At 34.6% G+C, this 16,872-nt stretch overlaps 1 protein-coding gene and 1 long non-coding RNA gene across 3 annotated transcripts; one reads left to right on the top strand and one right to left on the bottom strand.

Annotated features, from left to right (window-relative positions):
- Positions 1-7,580: 7,580 nt before the first annotated feature.
- Positions 7,581-10,598, bottom strand: LOC139857479 (uncharacterized). Of its 2 annotated transcripts, XR_011762540.1 has the most exons (4): positions 10,493-10,598; positions 8,664-9,944; positions 7,881-8,524; positions 7,581-7,778 (listed from the first exon to the last, which is right to left on the bottom strand). It is a non-coding gene; the product is annotated as an uncharacterized lncRNA (long non-coding RNA). The 2 variants fall into 2 exon arrangements; XR_011762539.1 differs by having other exon boundaries at positions 7,881-9,944.
- A 2,419-nt stretch (positions 10,599-13,017) lies between these two features.
- On the top strand, positions 13,018-16,075 carry LOC139857475 (putative F-box protein PP2-B12). Its single transcript, XM_071846243.1, has 3 exons — positions 13,018-13,470; positions 15,212-15,330; positions 15,419-16,075. The coding sequence occupies exons 1-3, from the start codon at positions 13,126-13,128 to the stop codon at positions 15,921-15,923; spliced, it is 969 nt and encodes a 322-aa protein (XP_071702344.1). The 5' UTR covers positions 13,018-13,125; the 3' UTR covers positions 15,924-16,075.
- Positions 16,076-16,872: the final 797 nt, after the last annotated feature.

Here is a 16,872-nt window from a genome sequence, read left to right as displayed (position 1 = left end):
AAAAATGCTCACAATTGCATTCTCATTCATTTTCATCAACAATTCTACTCGTATGCAACCGTATTCGTACTCGTACAATACCCAGCTCCTAGACGTATATACTATTGGTATATACACATAATAATTCAAATCTTAGCAGCCCTATATAGTCAACAAACATGTGAAACCAACAATTAGACAACTAGCATGACTTATGAGCAAGGAAACAAAAACAAGAACTCCTTTTAACCCCACTCACCTTCACCACTCACCACCTACTCCATTTCACTTCCAATTTTCTTCCCAATTCTCTCTCAAAACACGCACACTCTTCCATGAACGTCTAAGTTACTATTTCTCCAGCAAAAATCATCAAATACAAGCTTTGGTTATTACCTATAATCATCATAAAAACAATTACTCAAGAACACATCAAGAACACTTCCAAGTTTACAAGTTTACTTCCAAGTTTCCTAATCCATTCCAAGCAATCATCTAAGATCAATGAACCTTTGTTATTTACAGTAGGTTATCTTTCTAAATCAAGGTAATATTCATATTCAAGCTTTGATTCAATTTCTATAACTATAACTATCTTAATTCGAGTAATAATCTTACTTGAACTTGTTTTTGTGTCATGATTCTATTTCAAGAACTTCCAAGCCATCAAAGATCCTTTGAAGCTCAAGTTATTTTTTCACATCTCCAGTAGGTTTATCCACAAAACCTGAGGTAGTAATGATGTTCATAACATCATTCGATTCATATATATAAAACTACCTTATTCGAAGGTTTAAACTTGTAATCACTAGAACATAGTTTAGTTAATTCTAAACTTGTTCGCAAACAAAAGTTAATCCTTCTAACTTGACTTTTAAAATCAACTAAACACATTTTCTATATCTATATGATATGCTAACTTAATGATTTAAAACCTGAAAACACGAAAAACACCGTAAAACCGGATATACGCCGTCGTAGTAACACCGCGGGCTGTTTTGGGTTAGTTAATTAAAAACTATGATAAACTTTGATTTAAAAGTTGTTCTTCTGGAAAAATGATTTTTCTTATGAACATGAAACTATATCCAAAAATCATGGTTAAACTCAAAGTGGAAGTATGTTTTCCAAAATGGTCATCTAGACGTCGTTCTTTCGACTGAAATGACTACCTTTACAAAAATGACTTGTATCCTATATTTACGACTATAAACTTATACTTTTTCTGTTTAGATTCATAAACTTAAGTTCAATATGAAACCATAGCAACTTGAATCACTCAAAACGGATTTAAAACGAAGAAGTTATGGGTAAAACAAGATTGGATATTTTTACTTGTTGTAACTACGTGAAAATTGGTAACAAATCTATATTAATCATATCCTAGCTAACTCATATTGTATTATACATGTATTCTAATATATTATGTAATCTTGGGATACAATAGACACGTATGCAAATGTTTTGACATATCATATCGACCCATGTATAAATATTATTTGGAACAACTATAGACACTCTATATGCAGTAATGTTGGAGTTAGCTATACAGGGTTGAGGTTGATTCCAAAAATATATATACTTTGAGTTGTGATCTAGCCTGAGACGTGTATACACTGGGTCGTGGATTGATTCAAGATAATATATATCAATTTATTTCTGTACATCTAACTGTGGACAACTAGTTGTAGGTTACTAACGAGGACAGCTCACTTAATAAACTTAAAACAGTAAAACGTATTAAAAATGTTGTAAATATATTTTGAACATACTTTGATATATATGTACATATTTGTTATAGGTTCGCGAATCGACCAGTGGCCAAGTCTTACTTCCCGACGAAGTAAAAAATCTGTGAAAGTGAGTTATAGTCCCACTTTTAAAATCTAATATTTTGGGATGAGAATACATGCAGTTTTATAAATGTTTTACGAAATAGACACAAGTAAATGAAACTACATTATATGGGTGAATGATCGAAGCCGAATATGCCCCTTTTTGCTTGGTAACCTAAGAATTAGTAAACCGATCTACTAATTGACGCGAATCCTAAAGATAGATCTATTGGGCCTAACGAACCCCATCCATGGTTGCGGATGCTTTAGTACTTCGATGTTGTTTTATCATGTCCGATGGATGTCCCGGAATGATAGGGGATATTCTTATATGCATCTTGTTAATGTCGGTTACCAGGTGTTCACCATATGAATGATTTTTATGCATGCTGTTTACAAGAAATGGAAATATGAAATCTTGTGGTCTATTAATACGAATTGATAAATATATAGGCTAAACCTATAACTCACCAACATTTTTGTTGACTTTTTAAGCATGTTTATTCTCAGGTGATTGTTAAGAGCTTCCGCTGTTGCATACTAAATTAAGGACAAGATTTGGAGTCCATACTTGTATAATATTGTTTAAAAACTGCATTCGAAGACTTATGTTGATGTGTAATATTATTGTAAACCATTATGTAATGGTCGTGTGAAAAACGCTATATTTTAGATTATCATTATTTGATAATCGTCGTAATATTTTAAAGGTTATGGTTTGTTTTAAAATCGAATGCAGTCTTTGAAAAACGTCTCATATAGAGGTCAAAACCTCGCAACGAAATCAATTAATATGGAACGTTTATAATCAATATGAACGGGACATTTCAAGGTGGTCGTGTAGTACCAAAGTACGGTATGAGACCAAGTGTGAAGTTTGAGATCACGGAAGTGAGAGAATGAAGTTGTCGTTGCGGGTGCTCTCGTAGTGAAAATCTGGATTGTCGTGAAGCTCGGACAAGATTATTGAACGGAAACGAGTTCGATATCGTGGTGAATGCTGTATTTACCCTATTCGGAAATGTGATCGTGGAAATCGTCAGTGGATCATTCCACTTGATGGACGATTGTGAGGCGGGGAGTGCCGGTTCCGATCGTCTCACATGGAGACACGCGGATGTTGTTTGTTTACGAGCGTATGTTCCCTAGTGATGTGACCCGTTAGTTGCATCGAAATGTCGAGGCCATCCTTAGCGGACGGTCTAGGTAGGAGGATTCACCCGGTTGTGGTGACTGTAGGAAGTGCTCGTCGGAGGAGTGTGTCGATTGCCCCGTTGGCATCGACTTGTGAAATTGAAAATCACGAGTTTTATGGGGTGAAAAACAAATGTTTGCGCATAAGCGGATATGCGACCGTTGAGTGGTGCGTTTATGAACCGATGAAGTACGGAGTTTTAACGCGACATGAATCCTTCTCGATTTGAATTAATGCAAGACTTGGTTCATGGCGTAGTGGACCTAGTAGATCACGTTGGGTGATTAAATGTTGATGGAATGTTTTAAACACTAAATCAGTAAATTGAATGTTTGACATGATTCGAAAGTGATTTTTCATATACCAATGGACTGTATAACCCTATCCAAATTGCGACTGTGATATGACTCGATCACAGATCAGATAGCGAAATAGATCAATCGTTGGATTATGCACATGTCTCTTGATCATCACCATTGAAAATGAACCTGCACATTTTTATTCTCAATTAAAGTAGTTATAAATTGTAACACTTTCATGCCTAATAATATAATATTATGCTAGAATTATGCTTTAAATTGAATCATGATACTCAAACGCATCACTAATCAAAATAGTATAACGTCATACATCAAATCCATATCTCTACCTTATGGAGCAAAATAAAAAAAATAAAACTATTAATCAATAAAAATCCATAATACTGTAACACTCAAACTTTCAAAGGATGGGTGGACCGGCGGTCTAGATTGGACCGACGGTCTAACCTTAGTTAAAAGGCAAAACAGGAACAAACTGGACCGGCGGTCCAGATTGGCCCGACGGTCCAGCACTAGGATTTTTTGTCAACAGCTCAGCATTGGACCGGCGGTCCACTTTGGACCGGCAGTCCACGACGGGACTTTTGTTATTTTTGTAATTTTGTAAAATTGAAGAAGGGCATTTGGGTCTTTTCACTTGAGGGTCGGTTTTGAGCCACTAAAACTGATCCAATCTCAATCTTATCCTCATTCCACTTCATTTTCTTCACCCCTAAACACTCTCATCTTTTAGAGTGAGAAAGAGGAGTTTAGAGAGAGAGAGAGAGCTTGGTTTGAGGAAGAAGAAGAGTGAACCGGGTCAAGCCGCAAGTGTTAAAGTTATTCTCGTTCACGGCTACGTTATGGTAGTGTTGGTATGTTCTAACTCCGAATTTCAATTTGTTTGATTCTTGTTCATGTTTAGGGTTATAAACCCCATTTCTCATGAAATTGAGGGTTTTGTTGTAGGTATTGTGTAAGTAAACCCGATTATTGTGGGTTTAGGGTTTGATGACGAATTTGGAAGTATTTGTCATGGTTTGGGTGTTAAATCACTAGGTTTTGAGTTTGTTAGTGATTTTGGTGTTCTTAGGAACAAATTTGCTAGTCAAATGGGTGTTGACTTGATTTGGTGTCAAAATGGGTTTTGAGTCAAGTTTTGGTGAATCAAGTATGTAAATACTTGATTTAGTTGTTAATTGGTGTTTTGGAAATATAATCACTAGCCGTTAGTGATTATGGGGCGTTTTATGACTTTGGTCAAAATGGGTAATTTGAATTGGGTCAAAATTGATAATGGCACTAATTTGGATTAAATGGATGTTAAACACTTTTGTTAAGTGTTAAATGGCGTTTTTGAATGAAAGTAATCGTGGGAAGTATTTTTGGGTTAAAATGACATTTTAACAAAAGTCAAACGCGGTCAAAGGCAATATGGGTCAATATTGCACGTGTTGGGGTTTTTGGTGTAATTGGCGTTTGAAATGATTACTACCCAAGTAGTAATTTAGTATTAAGACCTAGGTTTGGTCTAATTGGTGTAACGTATGATTTGGGTTAAATTGTACTTTGTTGTGTGGGTTTGAATTACCACCCGAAGTGGTAATTGGTTTGTGTCCATTACGTGTTAAGTGGGCGGATTTTGGCGAGCAAGGTGTAATCCCTCGGTTAAGGGATGTTTGTGTCGGATTCTCTTTTAGAGAATGGCTATTTATGTGTATATTGTACCTATGTGTGATATAGGTGGTTACTTGCCCGGATTTGAGGACGGAGATCATATTATACATGACTTGTGCGGGCATTCCAAGGTGAGTGGAATAAGTATACATGTATGTATATAATGTATTTATTTGTATGAACGGATATGTGTTGTCCGAGTTAGTGATATATGTCGTTGTACACTAACGGTTTTTATGAACGGAGTTAGTGATATATGTCGTTGTACACTAGCGGTTTTTATGAACGGATATGTGTTGTCCGAGTTAGTGATATATGTCGTTGTACACTAACGGTTTTTATGAACGGATATGTGTTGTCCGAGTTAGTGATATATGTCGTTGTACACTAACGGTGGTTATGAACGGATATGTGTTGTCGTTCCGCCCAAGGGTTAGTGATATATGTTGTACACTAACGGTTGTTATGAACACCGATGAAAAATTCGAGTATCATTCCTTTGTACGATTGGTTAACCATGGTTGGGTGAATTTTGTATTAGCATATTAAATTGTGAACTATATGCTATTGGTGTTGCTTGCTTATTGTGAATTGCGGATATTAGTTTATGCATGATGTTTGCATGGTTGTTGAATTGCTAGCTTGTATGCGGTATTGTGTAAGTGATTGCAAGTAAGTAGATTATATATGTATATGTATAACTATTGCATTTACTAAGCTTCAAGCTTACCCTCTCGTTGTTTACCTTTTTATAGGTATCGTTGATGCGGAGTTACCTAGTTGCTAGACTAGGAATGATAGACGTTGCTTAAGTTTGGAGGTTTAGCTTTTGGATAATTGGACGCGGATTGGGGATTTGGTAGTCCTCGGAATTATGCTCTTGGTATCGGGTTGAGTTATTGAGTAATAACCCGTGTTTTGTGTAATTAGCTCATTATTGCAAATGCTTTGTAATGTGTCTTTTGTGTACGAAGGGCCATATTGAGTTGTTAAACGTATCGTTACGATATTACGTCTTTGGTTAAAACAGAGTTGAAAATGTTATGCATTATGAACGGAATATTGGGACCTAACTTATAAAAAAAAAATGTGCTTCGTTTTTGGTAAACGGATTTGGGGCTGTTACAAATACAAAAAAAAAACTGACATAGAAGTCGTATAACAAAAAAATCCATAAATCAAAGTGAAGGGAAAATCTGACCTTATCCATACAGTATCATGGTTGAACACATTGGTTAAGGTAAACGTAGATTCAAGATAAAAAAATACAACTAATACCCAGCGATCAATTTTCAGCTAAATATATACATATTATATACTGACCGACACTATTCTATACTTTCGATAAATATATACTTTTCAGATATATAAAATTCGAAAAAGATATACCATTTAAACATAGATTTGCTTATTTATTGTTAAAAGTGTTTTAGATGATACTCCGTAGTATACACTATTCTATACTTTCGATAAATATATACTTTTCAGATATATAAAATTCGAAAAAGATATACCACTTAAACATAGATTTGCTTATTTATTGTTAAAAGTGTTTTAGATGATACTATGTAGTATACATTATAGTCATGGTTTTCTCACCAAGAGTAGCAAGAGTAGCAAAAGTCATTGTAAAACACAACCATTATTTGAAACAGAAAAGAACATGCAGTCAACGCAACATGGCAACATGAATCGTCACAACTTACCAATAGGCTTAATCTCAGCACCCTAACCGCATGTTTAACTGACATCGTCAAATGCAACTGCGACGTTTTTAGGTACACCATACTACGTCTTACCAGCACCCATATGCATATAATTCAAACTATGAAAGTCGAGATCTTCAACATGCCAAACAAACCACGTAAACAATAGGTGAAGTAACATCAGGTATTTACACTTTAATAGACTTTAGAACGATTTTTTCGACCTTAAAACCCCTCATAGACTCTAGAATATTTCTTTAACCCATTACCCGTTTCGACCTGTTATTCAACCTTACCCATTTGGACCCATTTAAAAATCTGACCATCTGAACCATGACATTTTAACCCAAAATCGTTATGACCCGTTACCCAAACCGACTCAACCTGACTCGTTAACTTTAATGTTGCATTCGAACAATCATTTTTCATCGATCAAAGTCAAACTTAGTCAACATCCGATACTCCCTGGGTATCGATTTTCGCAACCTTAATTTTATCACCAAGTGTAGCGACAAATGGATCGAAACTACCACCACAATTAATAACAAAATGTAGAATGAGCATAGAAACTTACAGCAGCAATGGAAGCACTTGAATCCTCTCCTGGTTGGGGGATGAGTGACATCAACACCAAAAATGATGGTTGGACGATCAGTTAAAAACAATTATAAACACAAACGAATTCGCGGGTCTAAATTAAACCATAATCAGTTATATAATAAATAAATATGTCATAATATTCAGATTTAATTTACACCAAAAACAATTATATGCATTGATTTAATTATTTTCTATCTAAGTGTTAAGTACAATTTATCATTTAAATAATGTTTTATTGGGTCAAACAAATTAAAACACAGTTACATGTATATTTGTTAAAACCGTCAAAAATCTTGATAAAAATGAGAGTAAAAAAGGATGCTTTTTCATATTTGTTAATTCTAGCTTAGTATATGAGAAATGGTGAAACTTCATTGCACCAAATAAAAAGAGCATAGATTATGCATACCCTCGCAACAACAGCTGCATCTTTTACCATTGCAACATCCTTGAGAGCTTTTACTTTTGAAGGTACCGTGTTTTGTTCCTGAAACGAAAAAAAGCATTAATCCTATAATTATATCCATACAAATAGTAAATATTAAGAATTTCATGCAAACATTTACAGGTTGGTATATTAGACACATACCAAGTCGTTCACACGCTTCTTGACCAATAACCCTCTCCAATAGTATCATAGTGAGAATGCTAGTGAACAAACCATACATATCCTCTCTTGAGCCGAACTTCAAAGCAATTTTCCTTAAACGTCATGGCATCGTCCAATACTAAATACTAAAGACTGTAAAAAAAAAACTCTCAATTTAGCACTTGTTTTCATTTTTGCAAGCAACTTCTCCGTTGTTTCATAAGTAATGACAACCATATATAACTAAGACCTCTATTTATTAAAAGGAGAAAAGGTATTCGACTAACTCAGATATAGATCGATCCAAGTTCTGCTTTTTCCCTAATAAGTAAACTTAAAATACAAGCAAGAAAAATGAGTCAGAAGTTTCCCAAGTGTAATCCTACATCTATTATTGAAATATCATAAATTTTGTACTCATCTTTAACGCACTTATTACTTATATAAATAAAAAACAAATAGGAGAAAAAGTGAATTGGGTCAACCAGCATACCTATTTCAGCATGTATAAAACTTCCCATTCAGAAAAGTAACACAAGCATATCCATATTTCCACCTCAGAATGGAGCAAAAGGTTCGCACCACCTGCTGCCCACTTTATGTGCTGATCAAATCTTTAAACTCAATCTGATTGCACCTGTCGACTGATCCAAATAGACACTTATACATTCTAAACTGTCTGTATCTATTACTTAAAGAAATTAAATTGTTCTATAACAAAATAACTAACGTTTTAATAATATAGAAAATAGAAAATTATAAACTTGACAGAAAAAGGCTGACCAAATTTGACCAGCCTGTTTCAGTTCCACCAAAAAGGAAAAGTTTCAACAGTTTGACCCATAGCTCACCCATTTTGCCACCTGTAAAAGGTAACAATTAGTATATAGCAGCCCCAGTCAAGTAAATATAGAGTACAAATCTAGATCAGAGAGATGACGAATTCGAAGAGATAATAGAAAATTTTAACGAACTAATAATACAATCACAAAATATCATATAGCCGATAAGCCGAACAAAATTATTCATATGATGTAATTATTCAGAAATAAATACATAACAATCTAAGATCCACACCACGAGAAAGCTAACTTGTATCAATAAAAGAAAAAAATTGCAAAGGAAATAGGTGATACCTGCTCGGTCAAAGACCCTTATCCAGCAACCATTCGAAGGATAATTTTGTTAAGATCGTACAAAATAACGTATAGGTGTATATTTTACATCTCATTTGGAGAAGTCACCAACTTAATAAGCAATTGCATAATCCAAAAGGAAAAATGGGATATCAAAGATTATGATATAATTAAAACAAGGGATCTGTATGTCTCCCCTCTCGTAAAATAATGATATATCAAAACTTATTAGCATTTAGTATATATCAAGATGATGTCAACAGAGAGACAAACCTTAAGTGAACAGGTATGTAGCAATTTTCCATATCATCACCCAATGTATTCCCAAGATTCTGTAAGTGTTTGGTAAAGCAAAAAGCATGATAATTGACCTTGCATCACAACCTATGCAGCGCTTTGTTAAGCTCACTAGAAAGCCTATAATTAAATGTTTCAGCTGAACAACCTGTATAAGTTTGTCACACGCTGAAAGCCATAACATATATGTCAGCATACCAGAATTCACTTAATACATTGCCTTGGAAGTTCATACATATCTTTTAGGAACAAAAGTTAAAGATCGAGTGTACAAATTTAGGAACTAACCGAGTAACCAAGCTTACACATGTAAGATCGACAAACGATGACGGAAGAGGTGATAGGGACGTGACGGAGGAGGGGAACCGGGAAGCGGCACAGATTTTCATAGAAAATTATATATTACTCCAGTTTTTAACTATTTATCTAAACCTTTATGCTATATGATTTAAGTACATATCAACATATAATCAATAAAAAAAAGAGTATATAAACTAACAAATCAAGGTATAATGTATTAAATTGTGAGTGTACCAATAGTAGGAATAGTGGTGACAAGTTCTCCCATTTTGATCTTGTTCAGAGATGTGATTTAACCTTATTCCAAAGTTGATTGTTTCTGGGGTAATATCTGCAATCATGATTAGATCAGCGGCAATAACCTATTTCCAAAAGGGATAAAATTAAAAATGGCAAAATTGATTATAATACCTATAACTGCATAACTGTTGGAATTTACAGTTATATAGCTACATCTATTCATGAATATTTACCATTTAATAACCACCAAATCTAATTGCTTCTTTTAAAAAGATATACATCACTGTAAGTGACAATATCAAAAGATATAAAATCTGATATCAAGGAATCATGGTATCAAGGAGGTAATATCAAAATTACCTGTTAGTAATGTAAGCATAAGCATTGTGAATTCAAAAACCACGATTCGTATTCCTTGTAAATAGATTTTCATCAACGAATTTGTAACAGGCGAGTTTGCAATTCTTAGCAGTAGCAGAATATAGTTATAGATAAAATAATTCAAACAGAAAAATAGCAAACCCCAATAATTTTGCAATTCTTAGCAGTAGCATAATATAGCTATAGATAAAATAATATAGTTATAGTTTGAAAATGAACACCATGGATCCAATTAGTATTACATCTTAATACAATTACCTCTGACTGATTCACGTGGGTGTTGAGATCGTTATGCGATTAACTCCGGCAGAATCACAATCTAATCGATCTAGTGGATTGTGGCTTTTGAAGATTAGGGTTTTTGGTATTCAAAAGTGAGAGCCTGCGCTTTTTTCCCTGTATACACACATACACATTAGAATGATACGGAGTATTATTTTCACAGACCCCTAACTTAAGTTTATTATCCCGTTTTTTTTTTTATGTATTAAGGGGGTATTATTGAACTTTTAAGTACTAATCATTGATTTACAAATTACATTCCTGACTAATTGATCTATTATAATTATAATATAAATAAATTTACCTGGTAATGAAGATCGATTCGTCAAAAGCACAAGCAAAAGGGTGTGTATCACCTACAACAACCCATTGTGGAAGCTCTCCAAAGTTTGAAAGCATCAGAACTTCTCCAACATCTTCAATCTATTTTTAAAACATGATTATCATTTATATGTTAATGAATCTTCATCTATATCTATATTGATCAACAGTTACATAAATATACCAAGAATGATAGCAATCAAGTGAAGCCAATCTTCATTTGTTGTGAGCATGTTGTGGCCGGAAGTCATCGCAATTTAGATGAACCACAAATACTCAAGTCTAACTTATCCAATTTGTTATACTCTTCTCTCATCTTCACCTCGACTATCCCAATCCCAATTCCTATAAACAAAATATCACAGATCACTCTATAAATCAAATGGTACACATCACTAAAACAAAAAAACAAAAAAAAAACAATATAAACTTCGGTTCAAACATCTTTGATAATGTATATAATTACCTGATCATGCCCTTGTGAATAGCACCATTCTTTTCATCGACAAAACTCGTGTAAAGATCTTTAATGATTTCTTGGTTGTGGGGCTGCAAGAGACCAGTGCTCGATGTAACGTAAGGTCAATCCACATAAGCCACTACCTATAATTGTATCGAATTAAACTCCGTGAGTACATAATAAATTGAAATTACTATTTAAGATATAAGATATGGTGATCATAAAAAAAAAAAAAGTTACAGCGGCTATCGAAGGGCCTGAATCCTTCCCAGGTTGAGGATGGGTGACATCTACACCCAAAATTATCGTTGGACTCTCAGATATAACCTGCAACTGCCTAGACAAAACAGTATTTGTACCCCCAACCTGTAATAAACTCATTAATATATAATCAGAAACATGTAATTATATAGAAATAATATTATACATTTGAGCTGTAAGTAAGTTAGTTAGTAGCGTACCTTCACGTTTACTTTCAAAGAAACGTTTTAAAAATACTGGTGATTCATTTTCATAACTTGTTTCAGTTGGCAGCATTGCGAGACGATTCCCAGTTCAGTTTCGCAGAGCTTTTTAATCCTTCCATAAGACCCGCTTGTTACGGGTAGAACGACAAACAATAATTGGAGCGACTGTACAGGTGCAACTCGTGTTAATTGACCAGAAGTTTGACTGTGGATATCAGATAACGCCTTCAATGATGTGAGGAGCTGCATTTTGAGGTGGAATCAACGGTCACTGGTTAAAAGCCTAAAATGCCAAAACAGACAATGTAATCTATAATCACTAAAAAGTAACTAACCTATTTCATCATTGTGTAGTGGCCCATCCTTTAAGTGTATAATTAATTCCAGCTACTTATTTACTACATGTCTAATGTTAAATCGACAACAAATTATACATAGCAGTTAATAATTAGAATCTATAAGACGTCTTTGTATGGTTCGACGAAGGAGAATGATGCATCAATTACAAAAAAAAGGTGAATATAAACATCAATCAAATATAGGTAATTCGGTAGCTATAGAAAGATGAATTCGGGTTTCAGGTGGACATCGAACGATCTTTCGTTGGAATCAACAAACTGACATATTGAATTTTAAATACCTGATTTGCTAAGCGAATCTTCAAAAAAATCAATACTGATTCAGTCGACGTCAGAATGTTCACAAGTATTCATGGCGAATAGAACACTGATTGAAGCGTGAGTTTGTTGATTAGGGTTCCATTATCAGGTGACGTAAATATAACTGAACCCCTAATTTTCTCCGAGTGTTATAATTAATAAGGGTATTTTAGGGATAGAGTGCATGTAAAATTGATTTATTAGCTAATATTTTTAGTGAATGATTAAGGACCGTTGAATCAAAGAGTATTATAATATAATTTCTAATCTAATGGTAATTAAGGAGTTTTGAAAATATTTATTACCTAATCTGACACTCTCTTTTTATAAATAAAATAAAATAAAATACGGATAAGTTTCCAACTCGTTATTCGTTAATAATCATTCCATTTGACAATATTTAATTGATCCAATCCAAAACCCTATTTTGAACATACTTTTGGTAGCAACACATGGTTGTCCACCTCACTTAAAAGATACACATCCACGTCACATCCTACATCTCTCGGCCGCTTTTCATCGTCGACACCTTTCAATTTACCCCCTTTTCATCCTCTTTTAGTCTTTTACACACACGCACACACAATCAAAAAAATTAATTTTATTCTTCACCGCTAAGCTACCTCACAAAATCACCAATCTTTATACACATATATAAACATCCACATAGAGAAGCATAAAATTTCCATCTGGGTATTTATAATGGGTGGCGGGTTATTGAAATTAGATCATAATGAACCAGAAAGTAACGAACTTGATGATGAATCTGTGGGTAATTTCTTTGATTCGTTGCCGGAAGGATTTGTATCAAACGCCTTAGCACTTACGAGCCCTAGAGATGTTTGTAGGTTATCGTTAGTGTGTTCTATTTTCCGATCAGCGGCGGAATGGGATGTGGTTTGGGAGAAGTTTCTACCGTTGGATTATCAGAAGATTATGGCGGCGACGGTGGACGGTGGTGGCGGTGGTTCGGTTCAGTTCGGGTCGAAAAAGGAGTTGTATCTAAGTTTATGTGATCACCCTGTTATTATCGATGGTGGTAATAAGGTTTGTTCTTTCGCATTTGTGTATTGTTTTATTTTATTTTATTGCTAATGCTAAATGCTACGTAATAATTTATAATTTGTTCATATATAAATTCTCAGTTAAATAAGTATAGTTGGTATGTTGAATTCCTTAGTGTAGTTTGTAATGAAATACGGAGTATTTGATTTTGGACCGACTGATGATTATTAAGTATATATATTTGAGTAATGGTGTACTTAACAAAGTTTTTCTTGTTTGACTTTTGAAATCATACAAAAAAGAACTTTATAAAGTGATGGTCTAACTTTTCATTTTGGTATTGGTGTATTTTTTTATAAAACAAAGACTTGCACGCCTATTACACGTACTATAAGTCGGCATCAATGAGACTTGAACTACTACCTCTTAGTTAATTGCCACCTTGATATTGCTAGGCCAAAATATTGTTGCTTTGTGTGGTATATGTGTTTGCTTTACTTGACACGTTTTGTATTTGAAGGAGAGTTTAATATGCTTTATGTAGCTTAGGATTTAGCTTTTGTAAAACTTTGAGAAAGACTAAAAAGTTTGTTTTTTGAACAGCAGAAATATTATAAAACTAGCGAAAAGTTAGGAAAGAATAAAATGTCTTAGTGTTGCAAGTCAATAAGTTTAAGGAAGTAATTAATTTGCTTTGAGCCTTCGATTAATAGAAAAGAGAAGCAAATTTAGTCTAATATGATCCCATTAATTAAAGGAGTGATCTACCGAAGGTTTATGAAGTAATATTTTATGCTCTTGAAATAAGTGAGGGTAAACTTGAAATTATTTACAATTAAGAGAATATCCATGGATTATAGTCTCCAAAAGTACTTCGGAGACACGGTTTAAGGATAAAGTTTGTATTTCGTTTAGCATGATGATAAATGAAATCCTCTATTTTGGTTAGGAATGGATAATAATAAAGTTCATGATAGCTTGGTTATCAGTGGCAGATCTAGGAATCATAGTCACGGGTAACACTAGTTAAAAGCTCAAAAAATTTACACTATTCAACGGTCACTCAAAAAACTTACACTGTATAGTGGTGTCACTAGTTAAAAACTCCAAAAAAAAAATCCACTAGATTTAAAAACCCCCAAAAAAAATCCACTAGATTGAGTATTTCATTGGTAGCGCGTGCAACCACTGCTATATAAATAAATCCATCCATGTTGGTTATATTGTTATCGTCGTTGAATACTTCTTATATTTGTGTTTTCATTATTTGGGCTATATTTCTGTAAGTTATTGGAATATGTAATTTGTGTTTGCAAGGTGACTTTATATATAAATATTAAATAGGCTAGTTTCTATAAATCTAGATCTCCTGTGCGTAATTTGTTTGCACGCCCCATGAAACATTACTACGCCATCATAGACCAGGTTTATCGTTCTGATCTATGACGTCATCTGCTTTTGTTTTTTTAATTATCTTTTTTTTCTAAAAAGGGACATTGTCATCGACGCTCGTGTTTTATTACACACGTACATGGAAACTTCAATTTCTTTCTATCAAATTGTAATTTTTACTCCAGATATATTGTAGAAAATGTAAATTGAAAATCATGTATTTTGTGATTCTGCAAACATTATATCAGGGTGCTCAAAGTTTGGAATGGTTAAGTAACTTCACATTTCTCAGTCAAATTTTTTTGCAACTTTTTACATTCTTCAACTCTTATTGTTTTTATCTTTAAAGAATCAGAAAATGGTAATCATAAGTCAACGTGATATTGTACAGAGTTTTTGGTTAGATAAACAAAGTGGGAAAATATGCTACATGTTAGCTGCACGAGACCTTTCAATCGTTTGGGGCGATACTCCTAGGTACTGGAGATGGATATCCATACCCGAATCAAGGTTATAATTTACTCTTCTGTTTGGGTTTTGACTTATCATTTTTTGGTCAACATGACTTTATTGATATTTCTGATTTGACACCAAGCAGGTTTACTGAGGTAGCAGAACTTATGAGTGTATGTTGGTTTGAAGTTCACGGTAAAATCAATACTTCCATGTTATCAGCGGACACTCGCTATGTTGCTTACCTCGTGTACAAATCAACACCAAACACCTACGGTTTCGAGTATCATCCCGCCGAAGTTTCAGTCGGGTTAAGTGGTGTCGAGATTACTGACGAGCGTCAAGTCAAAACGGTGTTTCTTGACCCGGAAGTCTACCAAAGACAAGGATACGAGCAGGGTCAAATACCTGGAAGACGACGGGGCATGTTTAACCCTTTTAGTCGCTTGGGGGGTCAGTATAATGTGGGACCTCCATTAAATGGACCGAAACCAAGGCCAGATGGGTGGCGCGAGCTCGAACTGGGTGAGTTTGTAATCGGGAAAGAGAAAGAAGGGGAGGTCGAGATGAACGTGTTGGAGGTGAAAGGAGGAAATTGGAAGGGTGGTCTGATTGTTCAAGGGATTGAGATTAGGCCAAAGCCAAGTTAAGATTAAGATTTAGGCATTTCGTTCTATTGTCAATAAGTGTGATGCTTCTTAGGTTTGTACGTAAGAGTTGATCGTTTGTATTGTCAATAAGTTTGATGCTCCGTAGCTTGTACTTCAGAATTGATCGTTTATATAACCAAATTTTATGTTTCGTGCTGTATTTGTTGTAGTAAATGGAAGTATATTGACTTTTATATAGTAGAGTTGGTGTTTACTTCTTGCAGCCGCCTTCTTATCTTTCAATTGTAATTGTAATTGTAATATACTTCCTTTGCTTTGGAACTTTCTTATGTCATTCTTGATTTTAAGGGTGTCAAATGGGCTGGTTGGTTTAGATAGTGTCATGGGTCAAATTGGGACCGGGTCAAATTGGGTCCAGGTCAAATTGGACATTTTAAGTAGGTCAAATGGGCCAGGGAACAATAAATGTTGTGTTTGGGGAGGAGGATAAAACATGGCATAACACGTTTGGTCGGGGAGAGTGAACCGGATGATGCATCTGCCAATGTGTTATCTCACAAGATAGACAGAGAATCGTTTCGGAAAAAATATTTTGAAAGAGACGGTTAACGGCAAGTTGAAAAGGGGGATCTAGAGGTTGATTTCTCTTAGATCGTTTGGTTTAGTTTCCGTCTTTATCGGGTAGTATTCGATCTTGTATTTGTTAGTTTGTTTTAACGTTATCGGGTTGTTAGGGGAGATTCGTTTATAAATAGTTTTCATTCAGTTAGTTGCTTTCTATGTGCGAGAGCTTCCCCAGTTAGCCTTCATTTCTATCCACTCAGGTCGCCTGTGCAGGGGCAGCAGGGAGGGTGTTTTAACGGCCATGCCCTCGGATTGGTCCGGGTTTCCTCCAAGTCAGTAGTTGGCGGCGGGTTATGCACCTACGAGAGATGAACGCATGTGTATGCCCTCGGATTGGTCCGGGTTTCCTCCAAGTCAGTAGTTG

Source organism: Rutidosis leptorrhynchoides, chromosome 1 (genome assembly GCF_046630445.1).
Source record: "Rutidosis leptorrhynchoides isolate AG116_Rl617_1_P2 chromosome 1, CSIRO_AGI_Rlap_v1, whole genome shotgun sequence".
NCBI lineage: Eukaryota > Viridiplantae > Streptophyta > Magnoliopsida > Asterales > Asteraceae > Rutidosis > Rutidosis leptorrhynchoides.
This window is presented reverse-complemented; position numbering and strand designations above follow the sequence as displayed.